General features: G+C 47.3%; 1 protein-coding gene across 2 annotated transcripts in view; it reads right to left on the bottom strand.

Annotated features, from left to right (window-relative positions):
• The window catches only part of LOC128756811 (voltage-dependent calcium channel subunit alpha-2/delta-1-like), an 81,138-nt gene that overhangs the window by 45,903 nt on the left and 13,180 nt on the right, over positions 1-22,055 (bottom strand). For both annotated transcript variants that reach the window (XM_053861497.1, XM_053861498.1), the window contains exons 2-4: positions 19,634-19,715; positions 16,937-17,053; positions 4,264-4,323 (exon numbers count right to left, since the gene is read on the bottom strand). In XM_053861497.1, coding sequence (XP_053717472.1) covers positions 4,264-4,323; positions 16,937-17,053; positions 19,634-19,715 — 259 coding nt within the window. The remainder of the gene's footprint in view (positions 1-4,263; positions 4,324-16,936; positions 17,054-19,633; positions 19,716-22,055) is intronic.

Below are 22,055 nucleotides of genomic sequence, written 5' to 3'. Positions count from 1 at the left end.
TTATTGGCGACACAATCCACGATCAAGCCAGCACACTCAAAAAAGCGAGAAGTAGCTGAATGTTACTCAGCGTTTCGTCAGGTCAGAGCCTACTACGGTCAGCTGGGCCATAAGGTTCTTCTTCTGCAAGCTGTTTACGTTGCCAGATTTGAGTGTAAATTACAGCAAGTCATTTCAATCACTGGCTCGTATTCCAGGATGGATGTTCACTGACAAATCACAGAGAGCATGAGAGCATTTTTTTCTGTTTTGTGGGTGTTTGTAAGAGCAACCCTGAATCAGTGGGGGTCAAATAAATGTTCTTAGAAGTCACTCTGGATGCGATCTCTGTTTAGTGAGTGTCACTCAGTAAGAGGCTGTGAAAAGCTACATTTTAATCTCATGCCAAGCCCAGATATTTTCAGCTATTTTGGTCTTACATTTAGTATTTCATACTTCTGTATTTTGTACATCCACACAAAAAAACACTTTTTTTTTTTTGCTCATTCCAGCGCCCCCTGATGCATTTCTAGATGCGCCAGTCTTAATTCATCTCAGGTGACATGATCTCGATGCATGGACAGACCATTTCACTTGTTTTTATCTTGTACCGAGACGTCCTCGCTCACGGGGCCACGTCACCGGACGACTTCCCAGAGAGACAAAGGGGGCCACGCAAATTGATCCAGGCAATATTTCACTGCAGCCACCGGGCTCTGGGAGCGAGTGGGCTGCCCGGCTCTCGCTCGGCTGGGTCCCCTGTCACAGGCTGACAAGCTCACCAATAAAGACGCCCAGAGCCACGCGGCTGATTCACTTCCTCCCACCGCCACCACCTGCCCACCACTTCACTGACAAAAATTCAAGCGGAAAACAAGACAAACAGCAGGCAGAGACACAACCTCTGCTTCTGCCCAGCGTCTCCAACCTTCATTAAACGGTACAGGATAAACAAGGGGAAGAGTCCGAGTCGTTCTGTCATTCATTTAAGTGCCAAGGTTGAGGATTCCAACCCTCCAGACGGCCTCTGAAGGTCGGCTCAGGATCAATGATGGCGACTCTGCTTCAGAAACTCGGCTCCTTTATGGATCAGGGAATCCCATTTTTATGACCTTGTCACGGCGCCAGCCTCTTTGTCCTGGTCTGCAGCAGCACCACAGCTGACAAACGGATTAGCAACATTTACTGGGAGGCTGAGGTCCAGTGCAGACGGGGGATAGTTTGGGTTCATGCCTCGGCCCTTCATGACATGCTGACACACATGCACTACTCACACACTGGCACTAGCTTCTGGAGGAAGGAGAGGTTGAGGAGAACAGACACTGGCATGGTGCGGCCCGGGGACCAGATGTGACCTTGGACGGCCTCAGTCTGGCCCTCGTGGGGACAATGCCCAAATCAAAATATTATTGGAATAATATGTCTGTACAACAATGAGAAAAACAAACAAATACATTCATAAAACGTTGGTCCAAAACTAATGTTGGACTTTGGACCTTGAATTTCCCCGTTTGCACTTGCTTTACTGAAGAAATGATGATTTTTATGGCGCTGTCAAGAGACACTTCCCCCACCTCGGTCCACCTCACTGCACCTGACACTGCTTCCTTCAGGTACTAGAATGTCACAGTACATGAGAGGAGAATACTGTTCGACTTCCTTTCTGAAGCAATGTTTTTGTTGTTTTGTCGCCGGCACTTTTGCCTCACTGTTTTCTCTCCCCACGTTGCTTAATGTTTGACTTCCATTTAGTATCATTAAAAACACATATCCCTTCAGAAAATCAAATACACTTTCTCTCACTCACATCTGAGCTCATTTTCTTCTACTTGTTAAACTAAGTTGGCTGTTTTAACAACCTCTTGCCTCCAATCACTGTGAAAGGCTGGAATGAATGATCTGGTGAATCACTGTCTGACTCATGCAGTCATTAAAAAAGCAACTCTCGTCGAAAATATGTTCCAGTGGACCTCCGTGTTCTGAAGAACAACTTGTCTTCACAGACTTCACACACAGAGCAATATGTCTTGATGCTAGCTGTCACTCACACCACTCAACAACATGTTCAGTATCAAGCATCAAATGCAGTCAAACCTGGACTGGCACAAAAATATATAAACTATATTTAAAAGAATCTCAGTCGTAGCCTACCTGAACAAACAGTCGGCTGCTTCCACACCAAGTCCCTATTACCGGCTCTGAAAAATGACTCCCTGCTGGTATGTGGACATGGGAACAAAGGCCAAAAAATCCAAACCCAAATGAAGCTTTTCAGAAGGTGAGACATGCATCCACCGTGTGTACTAAATGCCACAGACAGGCTGTACATGTGTACGGCCTTTTTTATTTGAATAACATCGATGTCATCATCATGGTGAAGCGACCAGGTGCAACAGTTGGCTCCACACCTTTACAACCTGCTTTACAAAAGTGTTGAAATACATGTTTCATTCCCACTGCGCCTGACTCCCCAGCTACATGAGCTAGTTCCCAGGTGAAGACATCAAGAATAAACCAGTGTTCTTCTTTCTCTGTGGGCTTCTCCCTTCAGGGGTGGATCACCCTCCTCCATCTCCCCCTGTCCTCTGCTTCCTCTTCTCTCAAACCTCATGTGCTCCTTCACCAGCTCCATCCATCTCCTCTGTGGCCTTCCTCTCCACCTTCTGCCTGCCAGTTCCAACATCTCAACATCTTCATCTACCAATGTACTGGCTCTCTCTCTCTCTCTCCTCTGTCCATGTCCAGACCACACCATACACCGTGACGCACGCCGACCTCACTACTCAGTCAGATTTCAAGCATTGTGCTTACTTCACATGATTTCCAGGAGCAAACCAACAACAGAACCGCGTAAATCACACGACAAAGGTTCTTTCTTTGACTTCACCCTTCGAGGCAGGCAAGCTGCACTACAGTCATTGACTAAGAATAAGACAGCAATTACCAACACATTGTCACATAACATTTCCAAGGTAGGTAGCACTTTCACAGACATGACGTTACCCAGGAATCATTCAGTCACGTGCAAAGAGAATCTGCTTATCTGCTGACCTTTGAACTGGTGAACACAAACGGAGGGACTGAAAGCTTCAGAAAGACACTACCAGAGAAGCTGAAGATGAAAACTGATGCTTGTACTTGGTAGATGGAGCAGAGCCATGACTCTCACGCAACAGACCTAACCGTCTTCCTCTTCTTCATCTCCAACCTTCTAGCTCCAACACTCTCTCTCCTCTCCACCAACCATCTGTCCTCCCTGGCTCTGTCTCCACACTTCTGCACATGTCCCTCTCAACTTTGATCTTCTCACCTATGGTCACAAGCTTTGGGTCAGGGCAGAAAGAATGAGATCTCAGATACAATGAGTTTCCTTCGACGGGTGGCGAGCGTCTTCCTTAGAGATAAGCCGAGGACTTCTGTCACCCGGGAGAGACTCAGAGTAGGAGAGAGGAGTCAGTTGAGTTGGTTCCCCCAGGGTTGCTCCCTTTTGAGATCTCTTCACTGAGCAGAGCTCCTCCTTGTCTTTCTTTTGCAAGTTGTTCCCTCAGGGTTGCCGTCAGCTGCCATGAAGCCATTGCTCAGGTCGTAAACAAGCTTTGCTACACACTAGAATCCATGGGACAGAAAGTTGACGCCTGCCGAGTGTAATGTAAACTGTGTAATCTGAACTCAGCCACGGTTTGAGGGATCAAAAACATTTTGACGAAGATTTCTTAGCAACTTTAGATTAGGACTGATGTGGTGGGAAAATTGTTTGTTTAAAAAAGACTTGCTAAATACGAGGGGCTTGGAATCGACTGTGCGCGCTGGCGTCTGTTTTAGTGTGTGTGTGTGTGTGTGTGTGTGTGCTCATTATGGTTGAGTGAACAGCATTTCAGTCTGAAAGCGGGTCGACAGGAAAGCAATGGTTGCTCACCACAAACTTCACACACAGTGATCAGTCTTCTTTTAAGTGTGCGTCAAGTGTGGGATGAGTTTTCTAATGGCGACGCTCGAGAAAGAAGCGTCCAATTAGCATTCATCACTGTCAAAACATACGGCAAAAGTGAGGCCGCGCTGAGCTTCATCTACGGCACAGAAACAAGCCTGAGCCCCACTGCTCGCTGTCTGTTGTCTGCATTGGTGAAATTCAGTTTGGCAGCAAGTCATCAGGGAACTCTGGTCTTTGATGACTCGACTGTGCAACTCCCACGTTCCCCCCACTCTGACGCAGTCCCGGGGTTCACAGCACCACTTGACCTGGACGGGTTTCAGCGATGATCATGACCGTATCCACCCACTCACCTCGCTGTCCTCCCTCCAGTCGTGGTCCATTTGGAATCGTTCCGCCTCACTGGCCAGTTTCTGCAGGGAGAGAGCGACACGGGGGGATTAGCTCCGGCAACCTGTCGGTAACACAACTGCAAGACAAATCGGAAACCTCTAGCACGGAAGTTTCCAAACATTTACAGAGAGAGAGAGACAAAGCAGCACCGGCCCAGATGACGCAGACATCAGAATTAGGGGCGGGGCTTATCACTTGACTCTATCAATCGCCTGGTCACAGGTGACCGCACAGAACTTGAGTCTGTCCGTAACACGTGACAACAACAAACACGGAGGAATCGAAGGAGAGAGGTTTTTCAAACCAGAATGAACAGGTTGTTGAGTCAAATATCTGCCAAGGACTCGGTGCTGGATCTACACAGATGCAAACTGGCAACACAGTTCCTCAGCTCAGTATCACTCCACTGAGGTGGTAGACGCTGGATGAACACCGTTAGATTAGATAGATCAAGGGTGGTGCTGGGGTGTTGGTCTGTGGTTGGATGTTATTTAATCCAGCTTCAGTTCTGTTGAATCTGAGCAGAGGGTTCTATCAATGGAGGACCTCCATCACTGAGAGTATTTGGCCCCAGAACTTTGCTTGGAGAAAGTGGCCGTGCACCTTGAATAATAATAAGGGGGTAACGAAAGAATAACTTCACAAAATGACACGAAACAAGGTAGGAGTGTCAGCCACAATAACAAAAGTTGGAGAAATAAGTTGAGCAAAGTAAAAAAAATGTAGAATTTTGTTTTTTCACTGAATATAATTGAATATAACAGGAGTAGCAGGAATTCAAGACACAATGGCTCAAGTTTTGGAAGCTTCTCGACAGCTTCATGATGAACAGTAAATGGTTAGATTTTGTTCTTAAAATGTGTCTATTTCTATCACAACATTTGTTTTCTTGTGGCAAATCTTACACCTTTTTTCACTGAGTCCCACCATTAGAACATTTTTTCCTTTCCATCACAACAGCACAAAACAGTGGGCTCAGAAAGTAATTCACCAGAGAGGTCATGTGACCATTGACCAGGCCTGGCTCCATCGTCTGTAACATGTAGTCAAACCCCTCGGAAGGTGTCGAGCCAAGAACATAAACTAAACATACGGTAATAAGGTTGAGTCAAAAAAGGACTGGTGACTTTGTAAAATTCCATCTGTGCATGTGAGTGTTGGGATGACCTCATCGGAGCCAATCTCCTCCTCTCCTCCATATCTGGCCTCCGATCACTGGGTTAATGGGTTTATAATGGGCCCATCTACTAATCGGTACCTGCTTCTCAAAGAAAGTGCGCAGTTAATTTCCCCGGAGAATTGATGGCTCTGTCTTCAGCTTCTAGTTAGAGCGAGCAAAAGTGAGAGCAGGCAGGTGGTTGGCTCATTTATGGGAGCTAAGGATCCAAATGTATGTATTTGAGGCGTGACATCGAAGCGTGCGCCGGACCTTCTGAACCTCTCCTGACTTTTGTTGAGAGGACGGGCCGAGGATGATGCCCTTGGATATGACCAGCCCAGGAAGTGTTTGTTTGGAAGCAGCACTGGAGGAGAGCCTTTATGAAAACACATAATCAGGTTACTGTAATGGCGGTCGGCTATTGTCCGGGTCATTCCCAGACGAAGTCAGCTCAGGAGAAGTGCTAGCTAGCACATGCTAATGTGTCTAAAGGTGCATCAGGGTGAATTACCAGACAGACGCCGGCGATCAATGAAGTACGTCTGATCCCATGGGGCATCTGGGGCCGTAACGATTACTGAGGCGCTTCAACGTTTAATGTACAACGTGACCCGTGTGTTGTGGGTCTGCTAGCGTCTGGTACACAAGCTCTCATCGTAGCGCTGCATCTGCTGTAGACCGACTGACAGTGCTGAACTGATCCACTCCAAATGAACAACCGGCTGAACCCCAACGTGCACTGCCTGAACAGACAGGCCGCACATGCCAACACCTAGCTAGCCAACACCTAGCCTCAGCTAGCACATGAGGACAACTTTGATCTGGTTTCAACAACTGAAAAGGAGCAGAGTGATGAAGAGTTTGTGTCAGTTTTAAGGTTGTCTTTATGTCAGATTTGTTGTTTCTTAAAGGCCTCGCATCTGGTAGATTTCCACATTGCCATCTTGGAACTCAACTCTCCGTGTCTCTGCCTTCATTTCCAGAAATGTCTTTCTGTCTCTATAGACCAGGGGTGGACAGACTGTTCCATGAAGGACTGCAGTGGGTGCAGGTTTTGGTTCCAGCTGAACAAGAGGAGCTGACACCTCATTGGCTAAACTGTGTCAGCTTGATCGGTTGGATGGAGAACCTGCACCACCCCTGGTTTAGACCTGTTGTGGGTCGGATGTAATCCTGGTTTGGTCTGGTGACATTTCGAGCCTTGCTGTCTTGAGAACCTCGAGTTCCCTCACTCCCTGTTGCAATTTCACCAAGACGGGTGGAGGCCTGACATGCAGATCTCTCTTCAGCCTCGACCGATGAGTTTGTCATTGGATCAATTTTGTTTCCACTGTGTTTCCTTGTGGACACATTGCTTTCATCCAGAACCTCGGTTGTTTTGTTCTCCAACCCCAGTTTTTTTGCTTCATCTTTCAGCGGTAAGATCTCCACTGGAATTTATCATTTCTGCCTTTAGATTGTGTTGCTGCTCTGCATATGTCTTTAACGCTACTGTGCAGTCGACAAGTTCCCCACAGTCTGAAGATCAAAGGCATTCTATTCTCGCCGGTCTTTATGTCGTGACGTCTCCAGCGCTCCTGACGTCACTACCGCATCCAAACTACTCTCTGGTCAACATGCCTCAGTGTTGTGCACCACTGTGTTTTAAGAGAAGTGAGACAACAACCACTTCTAACTTCTCATTCTAGCGCGCTTCCCTGCAACAGAAACCTTATTAGCTTCAGCCAGGGAAATGGCTGAAAGTTAGAATAAGGTCAGCACAGGCTAGCAAAACTGCGTAAATGCTCGATTACGTGGTTGACATCTATATCTACTTCATATTCTCACGGTGTCCGGTGCCTGATGGACCTGGAAGTGAGCGTGGCGGCGGAACTTAACACCCGAACTCTGGCATTTTCCTGACTCTTTCAGCATGACCATTTCGGCTTGTTGGATTTGAACTTGATCCGTCAGTGCCGCCATCTTTGTCTCCATTTTCTCCAGTTGTTTCTGCTTATCTGATCCATCAAGCTAAACATTGTGGGAAGGAATGAACTTCTCCAAACTTCCTGCTTCATTGTCACAGACTCCCCTTCAGAACACTTGACGGCATCTTCCATCGGACTTCTTTCTAGGTCTGTGTCCACTGCAGTTTGAGGCAACACGGTTGATTTTCTTCAGCTTTTTCGCCATAATTATGGCGACTTATGACGCAGGTTTTTGGAAACTGTTGTGTCAGATGTTTTTAAGCGGCTTACCCGGTTTCGTTCAGCCATTTGCGACGGTCACGTCTGGTGCCCACATTCGCAGAAGCATTGTTCCCATAAGTTCTTACAATATCACAAGATTTGTGTTGAGAGTCACAATAGGTCACCAAGGTCTCGTATTGATGGCGGGAGAGTCTGACTAAAGCAAAAATACTGTGAAGAGGTTCAGGTCTGGACTCTGTGGTGCCATTCATGTGTGAGGATGACGCCTCACGCTACACTCTTTCACAACATGAGCCCGATGAATCAACCTGACATTGTCATCTTGGAGTCTGACCAAGCCATCAGGGAGGAAACAGCTATAATTTTTATAATTTCAGCTATAATAACTATCACGATAAATACGTTTGTTTCATTCTCTTCCATGTGTTGGACACTAAAGTCTCTCTTCAGACTGTTTGATGATGGAACTCAGGAGTGGAGTTTGTCTCCAACACCATGGTTTGTTGACGTCTCAATAGAACAGTGAACTCAGTGCAGAGATGAGAAACTCAATGTTTCAGGTCTCTGGTAGAAGCCGCTGGTGTCTGACAGGCTGCTCTGCCAGCTTTATTTAGGGGTTAAACTGAGCCGTCTGTCTGCTGTATCTCATGTCTCTGAACAGTTGACTTGAACTATGGAGCAGTCTGGACACAGTTCCTAGATGCTGCTGAAGAAACATTAGAAACCATCAGGTGAAGAAATGATCATGGAGTCAGATTCTATTCTCCAGATCATGATCCAAACTGTCAGTCCTTTGTCTTGTGTCATGAAAAACCTCTTCACAATTCTCTCTCCTAAAATGCTTGTTTTCCATGACCTTATTGAAGATGTCACTCAGACTTTGAGGCTATAGAATTTGTTGATGGTCCCTAACTCATGGCGGCTCCTAGCATTAGCGCTGCCTGTGAGAGTGTGTCCTCCATCAGTGAAGCCTCATGGGGACGCGGAAGAGGACGCCGCCGCCAATACCCAAGTGTTGTCACCTTGGCAGCAGGAGAGCTGCATGTGTTGATGTGAACCTATGAGGACCACTCCATCTCATCAAAGAAACAGGGATCCAGAGACTCAGAGTCCACCAGTGTCATGATCAAAGGTTCCCTGGATTCAACATCACTTTCAAACTACCATGGTGAACCACAGTCCACCACACTCTCCACAACTGTCACACGCCGGTATCGGCTGTCAAACACCGCCGAGCTGGAGAGCGCGGTGCCGTCACCGTCTCCGCATGTTCACGCGTGCAGGTCCAACCCAGAATGTTTCTCAACACAATAGGTAGCTGGGGCATATTTGCTGAGTTCTGGCAATGAAATCTTCCGCCACACAAAGGTAAGAAGTGAAAACAGGCAGAGCCCTCCAAGCATGTATTCAGCTTCTCCTGATGCAGGGGACAATCTGACACTTTAAGGGGTGATTCATCCTGTATCCAGCAACATGAAGATGCTGAACATTAGGGTTGCTAACAACTGGAATCTGTCCCTGATGCTTCAAGCCACCTCTTGGTTTCCCCTCCCTCACTCCACTCAAGGTCAATCTAAGCTCTGACGCCACATAACCAGGAAAGCTCAGACACGAGTCCAGCCAGACCTCCGGTCAGCAGGATGTCCTTATCGGATGAATCCAATTCAAAGCTCGGAGCAGGAACGAAAGGAAGCTCTGCCCTTTGTAAAGATGGAGGACAGAGAATGAAATCAGGAAGGAGGAGTTTAGGGTTCAGTCTCAGCAGCAAATCATTTGTAAGTGATTTACAGTCGTCCCTCCAGGCGACCCTTACTCAGGCTTCAGCAAACACAGTCTGCATATGGAAGCGCTCCTTAGCAGGCACGTCGAGTCACGGCCGAGCGACAAACCAGCCTTTGCAAGGCTCTACCTGTGCATCTACAAGGTCGCCATGTTGGTTTGGGAGTTTTGACTCTGGGCTGCTCCCCCTGCTGGATATGTTGGTGAAGAGCAACATGAAGACACATGGAAGCATGTGAACCATGTGAAAAGGACGTGGCACTTGGATGGTGCACCTCCGGCACAAAAGAGGAATTGTATCATAGGCTGGGCTTAGCGCTACCTATTGGCTAATAACAGCAACGCTGTCCCCCCATTCTTTCCAGCGCTACTGCTCCATTTCACCCGTATATGTAAGCGTTGTAGAAACGTGTCAAAATACGGAGGAAATGAAGGCAGAACACGCACAGAAGGCTCCGTCCACAACAGCGTGAATGGGCCTTCAGCCTTGTCATTGATGCGCTGCTATCGAATCACTGCACATCACTTGTTGCTGGGACAGTGGAAGACTCTTCAGCAGTGAGGTCAAAGTCAATCACGCAATAGGTCAGCATCTCAAACAGAGACCAGCGTTGAACATCAGTCATGTTTACTGAACTGTAAAAGTCTCTTTTTGATCGGAAAAAATAAACAAAACCTGACATCACTGTCCGTTGACTGAAGGCTAATTTAGCTTCTGGCAGTTTGAATCTGTGTTGGTCATGACATGGACGAGCTGACGGGACACGTAAAATGCCGTCGGTCCAAGTGAAGAACAGGGCGTGCTTGAGAGAAGCACGTCCGACAGCCCTGCCATGTTGGTGAGGTGACAGAAACGGGGGGCGTCAAGGAAACAGGGGCACTTCAGACAGAGGCGCACAGCCCAGTGTGGTTAGGGAGGAACACCCAAACACACACACACACACACACAGAACATGGAAGACTGGACTATGTAGAGTGTGTTCGGCAACAGCTCTAATCTCAAAGACAGGAAACATGCTTCTGCGACTGCTAAAGTTTGCAGGAAGTGGCTTGTTAGAGAGCGATGCCAGACTGGCTGCCCTGGCAGCAGCTTGACAGCTCATTCCTCCTGCAGAACATGGGCTCGCTCTGTGAGCCAGCTGGCTGGAACCACCCCCAGTTACAGCAGCACACATCTGCAGAGCTGCGGCGCTCGCGTGGCTCACACTCGCCACCGACTGTTGGACAACGTGCGACTCAGGGAGTGGAGGCACGAGACTGACTTGGATTGGATCGTAGACTTTGATGGTGTTTGAGTTGATTTTAAACCTCACTGTCAGAACGCAATACAGAGCAAGTCATCGTCGAACAAGAGTGAACAAACTTCTTGACTTGACTTGGACCCGTGACCAAAGACTTGTGAACTAAGACTTTGACTTGTGACCAAAGACATGATACTTTAGTTGGACCCGTGACCAAAGACTTGAGACTTGACTTGGACTTACAAATGGCGTGTGAGCACTATATTCATTGATATGTCCCCCTCCCCGATCAGCTAAATTGCTTGTGAAAGAAAAAGGCAATCTACAGTCTATACTACGTAACATTGAGCAATATAAAGAAAGCAGTTGGACGTTTCTCATATTGACAGTAACGTCGGCAACTTATTTGAGACATGTAAATGGAGCAAATCCCTTGGTGTTGTGTGACACAGTATGGAGAAGTCAGAGCCAATGAGCCAGACATGAGTGGGAGGCTGCACCTCTGTATCTTCCACGTGAAACATGACAAAGATCAAGTCACACCGAGAGGGTGACGGCCGCCTGACAAACAAAGACACAGCGCACACACACGCGCGCACGCACACACAGACACACACACACGCACACACAAACACACACACAGACACACACACACGCACATGCACATGCACACACAAACACACACAGACACACACACACGCACACAAACACACACACAGACACACACACACACACACACACGCACACGCACAGACACACGCACAGACACACGCACAGACACACACACACACACACGCACAGACACACGCACAGACACACACACACTGGGACAGAGCCAGGCTGCAGGAAGTGGACGCCAATGAGTCATCAGTGGCCAGAATCGGTTACACAAGCAAAAGTGACTCAACATTTGGTCCAACTTAACACATTAAATAGTAATGGGTCAAATGTTGGCATCACACTCGTAATGAAATCCAATTAAAGCGCCACAATGAGGCACTTTTTTCATTAGCCGAACAGCAATAACACAAAACAGGAGCTTGTCAGGTCTGGTTTGAATGTTCTAGTTAAATCACTGCACACGATGAAGAAGGTTCTGGCCTCAGTAAAACCGCTCCTCTGGTTCACAGCTTGGGTGTTGTTTATTCATTTATTATGATTGTTTGTTTTATTCTATTTTCTTTGATCCATTATTGCATTCGAAGTGGAAACATGGAAGCGAGCAGGAGACACACCATGTGCCATGGAGGAGCACATGACTTGCTGGTTCATTGGTGGAGTGTTTTTAACAGAGCAATCCAGAGCTAATAACAAGGTGAGAGCAACGGGTCCTCACAGAACTCAACTCACGTATCGCTTGCACTTTATAGATCTATTTACTTCTCATGACTAAAACCTAGTGATGTTATTGTCTCCAGTTCAATAAATGGCTTTTATTTTTGTTTCCTCCTTTTTTATTGAATTTGCTATATTTGCTTAATATCAAACTGATCAATTTACAGATCATTTTAGAAGTTCATTATTTTCAAAACTTGATAGAGATTGTGACAATATGAGCAACAAACAAAAAAACCCATTTATATATCCAAACATTTATATATCCAAACATTTATATATCGTCAGAATGAGACACAGTTTCCCCAAGAGGCTCAGAAACTGGTTAATACCAGTCTCCAGTGGCAGAGTTAGCGCCACATTTGCTAACTTCAGTGGCGTAAGTGGCTGAAAGCGACAGTTGAAAGCTGCAACTGGGATGTTCAGACGGCAGCAGATCAGTCCTCTGAAACATAAACAATATGAAGGATCATCTCAACAGCAACTTGACCAGTTGGGCGGCTCATTTGGTGGCACGAGGCTCGGGAGTTGGCCAGGCCTGCTGGAGAAGGTGCCCAACATCGCTGGCTGATGAAGTCTTGTGAGAAGAGTGTGAAACTTTGGGAGTCAGTCTGTACCCTGTGATTAGCGCCGGCTAATGAGCCACAGCGTGTGGCGTAGTGTCACTTTAATAAGCAGACATGAGCGATCAGTGACGGTAATTACACTCCAGCACTGAACACCCCTGACTCCATCGCTCACTTCTCACCCTCTCGCGCCGGTGAGGCCGTGAAATGACACTGTGTCGCTGTGTAGGTGAAATGAGACGTTGTGGAGGCAGTGGAAGACCACTCTGTAGCACGTTGCTAGGTGACCCGGGCCGCCAGCGTCAGACCTCCCCGGAGACCACCCAGCCGCCGCCGCCTGCTGCTTCATTATCCGCAGCTCTGTCTCTGCGCGGCAATTAAAAGCGCGTCTCCGCGCCAATGCAAACAACCCACGGAGGAGAGGACTTCCACGCCGAGACTCGCCCGCACAGCAAATTCAATCAGCTGAAGAGCTCTGGAAAGCAAGTGTAGTTTTTGATAGGAAAATGGCGGATGGGATCATCTGCCAAAGTGCTAATGCAATTCCGAGCCTGAAATAACCCTGGCTGATCAATGACTCCGTCCTCAGCTGCCTGCTCCATCCTCACCGGAGCACTTGTTTCCTCCCATTCCTCTTGATTTGGCTTTCTGCCCCCCAAAGACAAAGAAACAGAAAACCTCCACCCCATTTTACCCCTCTGTTTAAACTCTCCTTGGCCCTTCATGTGGATAACACCACAGCAGAGAGTCCTCAGAGTCTCAGTTGGGTTCACCTGTTGTTTTGGTCGGTTCTGCATGGATACAGAGGTGGAGGCACAGAGACGCACGCTCAGCGTCAACTGGATTCCACCTTAGTTCACACTCATCTCAGCATTCTGCCCCACAAAGTGACGGCCTCCTGCCCCTACAGAGCAGAGTGGAGCGGGTGCTTCTGTGAAGCTATGACTCTGGTTGAAGCTTCCTCTCAACAATACTAAACTGGACGGGACTCACACAACATCATTCATCGTGGCATGGTCGGGTCGCAGGGGCACCTCCGGCCTTTGTCTTTTACATTTGTCCCATTTTACTGTCGGCTAATTCAAAATAGCAAACACAATGTCAAGGCCAGTCAGTGGGCTTTTCCACGACCATGTAACCTGCGAAGAGATCATAATAAACCGTATCAATACTCTGCACAAACACCATCAGTCTGATGATGCAGGTCGAGGGAGCTGCTCGACCGCTGCTGAGGAGGAGTGGGACGGACCAGAGCGGGGAATATGAGCCCCTGTGCAGGTCGGGGAGCGATTCTTGCCAAAACAAATGCTCCGCCAGATCACAAAATACATTTCAGAACTGAGGAGAGAGTCACTGAGGCGCACTATAGGTTCCCTGAAGGCTTCCACTTTCCTCATGCAAGGACGGAGGGCTGGTGCTCAAGCACCTGCTCGGGGTCTATCTGGGCACGTCCCTGGCTGGCTTGGTTCTGGACTGTTCCCTGGACTCCATAGAAGAGGAGGGTGAGAGGAGGACCAAGCAGACATCCTGTAAAATACTGCAACCCCAGGGTAAAACATACCACAACAGCAGGTCATTTGTCCCGCCCCCCCGACAAGAGCCTGATGTCGAATTCTCACAGACCAACTGACAGTCACGCGGTTTACAGTCTAGAAAACAGGTTGTACATAGTCTAATTTGAAAATAAAAACGTCAGTGCCGACGCATCAGATTGCGTTCTGTCAGCAAAGTAACAATTAAATTATCAACAGATGCCAGTGAAATTTTCAGGAAATGCTGCCGCTGGGACGAAGAACAGAGAAGTAACTGTTGGTGTTCTAGACTACAGTCTGGAACACGAGTGCCCATTTGAATATGATGAGTATTGACATCAATTTCAGGCCAAAAAAAATGATGTTGAGTTTGTCAGACTTGAGAGGAAATATATTTTACGAGGGGTCGACCATTGAAAAAGAAACGTGTTGCGCTGTTTCTGCCACTTTCTGAGCCGGTGATGCTTCGGATGACAGATGCGAGTGAACTGGACAGAGCTTCTACTGACCTTGTGCAGCCATAGATGTTTGGACACGCCTCTCATTCAGAGAGTTTCATTTATTTCCACAACTGTACTGTAATGCAAATGCATTGTACAATCTCACTGAAAGCATCCAAACTATGAATGAAAACATATGGAATGATGTAGTAAACAAAGAAGCCTGTAATGACTCAAATGACTGAGGGCGTGTCCAAACTTTGGGCCCGTACTGTACGTGGACGGATTCAAAGCATTCAGAGCCACAGTTTATGTTGAAGCGCTTCTCTCTCGGATCCATTTCTCTCATGACCCACGTTATCTGCTCCTCTAATGGCTGACGGAAGATAGAGGATGACACTGAAGACGGTGGGACGAAGGAAGGGACCGATGGCAGCAGCGATTGAAACTAATGTGGGGACATATTGAATTAGTCGAGGACGGGTCAAGAGCACTTGAGATGCAGCACTCGCCCTTTCCCGGCTTCCATTTCAATTCATGAGTCAAGTCATCAGGAAAGTGGCCTGGCAACAATTTACGGTCGCCGCCATAAATTGATCACTGTTGCGCCGGCTCGCTTTCGCTTTATTACATGGGACGGCGTTTATAGGAGTTGCCAATGATAAGTCGCTCAGATCTGCGAGAGGAATACGGAACAGAAGCATGCGGTGTATCCTGAAGCCAGTGAATCACACAGCAGACAGGGTTGATCATCGACAGAGCTTCTGCTGAGGTGCTCCACCCCGAGCCTTTTGTCTCTCTTCCGTTCCCGGTTACAGAGATGCAGGAGCGCGAGACAAGGTTTGACAGACGAATCAATGAAAGGGACGGATTGGCAAAAGGATGCCAGGATTCATTTGGGGATTCTTATCTCACTGGCCCCAGGACAGATTGAGTCCTAAAATATCAGGAGAGGTTAATGTTGATAGCCGTGTAGCATCTCACTGGAGAGAGCTGGAAAATTCAGCAAAAAAAAAAAAAAAAAAAAAAGCTCCACGCCTGCTTGCTGCCTCAACTGTTCTACAATTCAATTTTGGGGAAGAAAAGGCCCAAGCGCTAGTGATTAGTGAAGCAATGTTGGTCACAGGTCAAAAGGTTAGGGTCTCCACAAAAGATCAGATGTCGAATCACATCTCCAACTCCAGTACAACATGATAAACAAGGTCCTATGAGACCGAGTGGCGACCTGTTCTCCAGTGGGCTCCATTCTAAGTAATGAGAAGCCGCCTGACTGTGCACTGTCCAAACAAACCATCGATGTTGACAAATCTGAAATCGGAATCTGAAAAAAATCTGGACTGTCAGCAAGAAAGCAGATAAAGGCTCGATACATCCGAACTACAAGATCAGTGAGCCGTTTTGAGCACCAAAGGTCAGCTTGAGAGGTTGAACGATAAATCAGTTCCATGAACATTTGGACCGATACGATTTTTCTTGTATCGGTCCACATCGCTATCGGCCTCCATCATATCGGTCCCTGCCAATATTTGTCCAATTGCGCCCTCTTGTGGACAGAACATAGGCTGCTGTTCATTTGTGCCTTTGGCAAAGCGCAAGCGAAATCTACTGCCTTTTCATTTCCATCAGTGATAGATTCATTTCCACTTTGGTCGGATAGGCCACTAGGAAAATATCGGCCTAATATCGGTTATCAGCCACCAGCTATCGCTATTGATATTGGCCCTCAACAATGCACACGGGTCGACCCCTCGTCACATTCCGAAAACCTGATTCCCTGCGCTGCGGTACGAGGCACAATAAGAGCTTTGTTCGTACGGACGTACGTTTCAGCAAAGGGCAGCTTCTGAAGCAGCCAACCCGAGGGTTGAATCCTCATCTTCCCGGTCAACTCCAATTCCACACAACCTTGCATATTCCATTACTGATTTTGCAGCCACCAACTTAATATCCCATTATCCAGAATTATGCTGCCTTTTGGTAACATCCTATCTAAGACAAACAGCCGAGGGCGAGCTCGCTCACACAGCTTCAGACTAACAGCCGAACCTTTCGCTGCTGTCGCCACACAAGCCTCAAACACAGCAGGAGTGGTCAGGTGTTGTGAGAAGCCAGGGGAATATGAAAACAGATACGGCTTGATGCAGCCCCGGCTGGTAGGGTTGAATCAAGTCACCTCGCTGGAGGATGTCTGCTTGGATTGGATCAGCTGGAGGCCTGAGGCTGTGCTGGCTGTGTTCCAGCATGTTCTGTGACATGCGATGAGGATGAACAGACTGGTTTTTTGTGTGCGTCTACAACAGCCCCGGGCACTTGGATGAGCTGATCTTCACCAGGCATGGATTTGTGTTCAGACTATAGCGACGACACAGAGGGAAGCAGCATGGTCACTTGCCTTCAAGGCTTGGGAGCGGTTCGCCAGGAGTCTCTCGATGTTCCCTGCTGCGGTGGCCACCAGCAGTTTGGCGTTGTTGGACTCCACGCTGAAGTGCACCTTGTGCTTCTTGTAGATCTGTGAAGGAGAGCAACAGCCATGGTGAGACCCCTGACTCTCCTCAAGACCACCCAGCTCTCAGCCACACATCAGTCCACTGCGGTTCGGTATCACCAGGCCCTTCACGACGCAAAATGACCACGATATTCTGGCTAACATCTAAGTTATGTTAACACGGCTGATGAACAGGATTGTGTGTTCACCACAGACCAAGTGTCACAGTGTCTACTCGATAATCATCTTCTCCATGTTCTACTGAAAACCCACTTTTCGCAGCGTACACAGCTGCAGTATGAACTCTCCGTGTGCAAAGTACCGCCATCATGTAGGTATGTGTAAGAGAACGCTTGTTAGAAGTTTGTTTTTTTTAAGAATTGTTGCAAAACTCTGTGACCTTGAATCGAAATCATAGGGCTCGACGAAATATCGTGATATATTAACTTCTAATTGAATTCCTTTCTTTTCAGGTGAAATGGGAAGCCATTCCTCTAGAGATACAACAAAACAGCTCTGGATTTCTTCTCTTTGATCTAGTTGGCAGCATGAACTTGCTGTTGACAGCTTGTTACACCGAGCAGAATGTGCGACCTCCCTCTCGTGCTGCACGGCAGATATCAGAATGCAAGGCATCTCTCTCAATCACTTTTCCAAACTTCTGATGGAAGGTACCGTCAGGTTACATCACCAGTCCGTACTCTGCTGCGGAGCATGTCCAAACGCGTGGATCACAAATGCCAAACAGCCAATTATTTAGCAGCCGGGAGGGAGTTGACTCTGACATTAGATGGTACACACAGCGAGACCCTCCATCACCGTCGTCCTCACGCTGCCGCTCCACAACAAGGTGAGCAACGGGGCCATGTCAAACGATATATCTGTGATATCGGTGTATCTGCAAATTCATCTTTGTAGGTTCTACTCTCATTGTCGTAGTGGCTAACAAGCACCTTTAACGGACCTGACAGGGGTCATCGATGAATCTTCCTCGTTTATAGGCAACATGCGATTTGAAAGTATTTTCAATTGGACACGAATGAAACACAATAAAAGAGGGTGCTAGTTCCATCTCCGGCATCTTCGCCGCTGCATGAACGTCTGTCACGGTGGTGTCAGTATGGAAGAGAGGCAGAAGTCATCGCACAGTGTGCAGCACTAAGAGCTGAGGTCAGTCACCGAGAGTCAAGACAAGTGACAGATGAAGCGCGGAAATGATTGCACATAAATGTGCATACATAAACCACACGTATGTCATGACTCATCCAACACTGGGGATCATTCATGCTCTCTTCCTCCGAACCCTACACTGACCCCTCTTCCACTAAAGGCTGTTAATGAATAAGGGGGACGATGCCAGATGTTTCCGATAACGGTTCAATCTCAATCTCAACGGATCACGCGGAGGTGAGGCTTGTGTGAGAGAGCTCACAAGGAGAAGAAAAGAAGGGGCATAATCGCGGAGTTGGCCGCCTACTAGGACCTGTATTCTGATCATCATTTTCTCTTTTTTTCACACAACGTTCTGTTCATTACGTTTTCATCAGCAATTCACAACAGGTGAGGAAAGGAATGTTTACAAGAACATGAAGACACACGTCAAACAGTAGTCACATACGGCTGCAGTGTCCAGTGTAAGAAGAAGGTGTGAGACACCAAACAATACACTGTATATCATTCTTTGTTAGACAGAAACATGCAGGTCAGCTGTAGTGTGTTGTCAGAGAATGAACCATCTGCGTCTCAACAAAGGGTCTCCATCTCTTGTGTAAATGTCTTTTTGAAGCCTTGAAGAGCCGGCCATTATATGGCGCTCCTTTACTTTGTCAAGCCACAGCTCATGGTTGGTGGTTCAGGTTTCCCCCACTTGATTGTGATACTTTTAAAAACATCAAAAAACGTTGAAACGGTCTCATATTTTGTCCATTTTTGTAACTAGCTCAGGTGTGCAACAGTGACAACCTTCCTCTTGAAGTCCCGCGAAATATTTGCCTTCGTGACATTGTGGGTTTCAGTGCATTTGTTCCAAAGAAACAGACTCAAATCTACTTCCCATCTGGCTTTTCTCTTTGACGTTTTGTCAGAGTCCACGCTCAAGAATATTTTGGACTGTTTAATATACCGAAAACAAGTCTGAGTTGGGGAAATCAAATGTTTCTTTGTTCAAAAGAATGGATAATTCCTTCCTTGTAACTGGCGTACGCACCTCAGCCGTGGTCATGATTTGACCTCACAGTGCTTTGTGTCACTGTTAACATTGACATTAACAGCATTGCTTTGAAGTTAGCAGGGACACAAAACACAGAGCAGAACATTTCCTTTACCCCCTCCCCCCAAAAACTACATGTCTTATACAGTGTCGGTAATAAATTAATTTAATGTGAACTTCTGAAAAGAGGGCGGGGCCAGTGTGGCGTTCACGTGTCTGGTCTCTCAGATATGAGGCGAACTCGTGGCACGAGCTTCCTCCTCCCGGGACGTGGGCCCCCGCTGCTCATCATTTAGTCCAAACTTTCGGCCAAAATACCACCTCAGTCCCTCAGCAAACACAAAGAGTTGAGAATAACGCTGACTCAGCTGCAGCGTCTGAGGAGCAGGACTTACGTGTATCAGGCTCTCCATTCCACTGGCACTGTCTGTTAATGTGATCAACTCGTTTTGCATCTGTTCCACCCATTCCTTGATCCTGGAAGCACAAGACACATATTCAGTTCTGCTGCTTTTTAATCCAATTTGCCAGCAGCCTTGAGAGCAGGCGGCACACATGGCCTGCTTTCTGTGCTGACTCCGGCACTATGCTAAACATGCAGCCATACGAAGGCAGGAGACCCTTATTCACTCTGACTGATGTCAGCACGACTGTAGTCTGCTGGAGAGGAGGCGCTGGAAAGCCCAGCTAACACGACGATCAGTTTTATTGATCGGTGATGCAAAAAAGTCTTTTCTGCTTGGATTTTTGAGGTACAGCCATGATGAACATGAGGAGACGAGTCGCCGAGGTCAGCGTCATACAGCAGCAGAGTGGTTTTATTCTGAGGTCTGGTGTTTGCCTTGAGGATAGCCAAGTACACAGAAGGTCAGAGGGAGGTGCACTATGCCTGCGTTGATACGCCTATGAGGAAGTTCCTGGGGAGGAGCGGTGTGAGGAGGTCAGAATGAGAATGTTGTGAGGACGGTGATGAGGTGGGTTGCAGGAGCGACGGAGGGCTTCATGGTGAGAGGAGGATCAGGGCTCAGCTCTCAGGACAGACAGACAGACAGACGAGGTTCAGGGAGGCAACCATTTTAAAAAGTCGGACCGGTCTATACTGATTTTTTTCGTCTTCAAGGGAGAGGCCAGATGGTTTGGAGACAGTGTTGGACCAGAATGGAGGCGATGAAGAAGAGGAAGACGACCAATGAGGTCCATAGATGTGGGGAAGGAGGACCTGGACAGGATGCACGTGACCCGTGGGATTACAGTGCCACACCCTGATGGCCGAAGCTAAAATAAAATAGCACTTTTAGGAACACTTAGCTTAGTTTTTCACGGCGAATGTACTGACTACTTTTCCATATGTGGTCTTCACACTGTCTGTATGGTGATTCTCAGAGGCTGAGGTCAGTACGCGACAGCACAACGACCCCCAGCCAAACACAGAAGAGTGGCTTCAGGGCTTCACCCTTGACAGGCAGTGAGTCTGACTGGTCTTGACTGTTTCTCTCCTCTGACTCTCCAGTCTCACAGGGGGTTTTAAAGGTTTAACCTTCAGTAAAGCTGCAGTCAAGTGCTGCTGGACTGTATTAAACATTTCTCCGATGCGCGCTGTAATTGCCTTCTGTCAGCATGGAAGTGTCCAAAATAGCCAGGAGCTACTGCTAATGGCTTCCTGTCAGACTTGGCCCCAGAGACGTCAATACTGATTTCTTTTTTTTTCTTCTTTTTTTGGGAAGGAAAATCATCTTTTCTGTCTCATGACAGCAGCAGCAGCAGCAGCAGGTGATAAACAACAATTGAGACACACCAGGCTTCAGCTACAGGAGCCTCACTAAAGAACATGAGAACTTGGAGACCCCGTTTTTTTTTTTCAGCCAGACGCCCTCAATATTATGTATTTATATTTATATTATATCGAGCAGCAAGACTTTGTTCTTTGAAAGCTCGATGGGATGAAGGCTGCTTCTGGAGAACAGTGTGCGTTGTGATGTGTCGTTGTGACATGTTCGTCCTCCACCCGCAGCTGGCACGGACAACTAGCGGTGTTTAGCTCACTGCTCAATGAGTGTTGGTCGTTTCCTTAGCCGTGGCCAGCAACCTTTGTTTTCCTCTAGAAGACTGAAGCAGAGAAGTCGACCTGAGACCCAACGCTGCCACAGCTGCGACGACATTATTTGCTGAAGCTTTTGAGCATTTCAGTTATTGATGTAGCATATATTTGCCTTTGAAAACAAGATTGTTTTATTTTTTTATAAAAATTTATAAAAATTCATTTTTCATCAAGTCTGTATTGAAAATGGCATTGAATATTTTCATGGGTATCGATGTCAAATTTGCCATTTCAGTGATGAGAAGAAATGAAATCTAAGATCATAAAAAATGACTATATGTTCATCACGCTGCCTTTCTTTGAACATATTACATTCAAATCGATGCAGAGGTAGGAACACAAATGTGATATACAGATTGGAAATGTAAAACATAAGGACAGAATTACAGAGCAGAACAAAAAAATATACTTGACAAATTTCACTATTTGAGTAGCAACTGTCTGGCACGCGAACTGACCTGAATGCACATTAGTGCAGAGATAAAACAGAGACAGTGAGACATTCAGAGTGGCATTCATGCACAATACAGACACACCAAAGGGTAAATGGAGCGGCGAGGGCGCTCCAATGTCAAAAGTTTGTCACCTTCATGGCTTCACACTGACCAGTGCGAGTCCCCGCAGTGACCCACAGGTCCAGAGACCCCCCCACTCTGTGGTCCCATGACTCATTACACTAAAAGGCCCCGCACCTGTTCTGGTGACCTCTGACCTGGGCA

This window comes from Synchiropus splendidus, chromosome 4, assembly GCF_027744825.2.
Source record: "Synchiropus splendidus isolate RoL2022-P1 chromosome 4, RoL_Sspl_1.0, whole genome shotgun sequence".
NCBI lineage: Eukaryota > Metazoa > Chordata > Actinopteri > Syngnathiformes > Callionymidae > Synchiropus > Synchiropus splendidus.
This window is presented reverse-complemented; position numbering and strand designations above follow the sequence as displayed.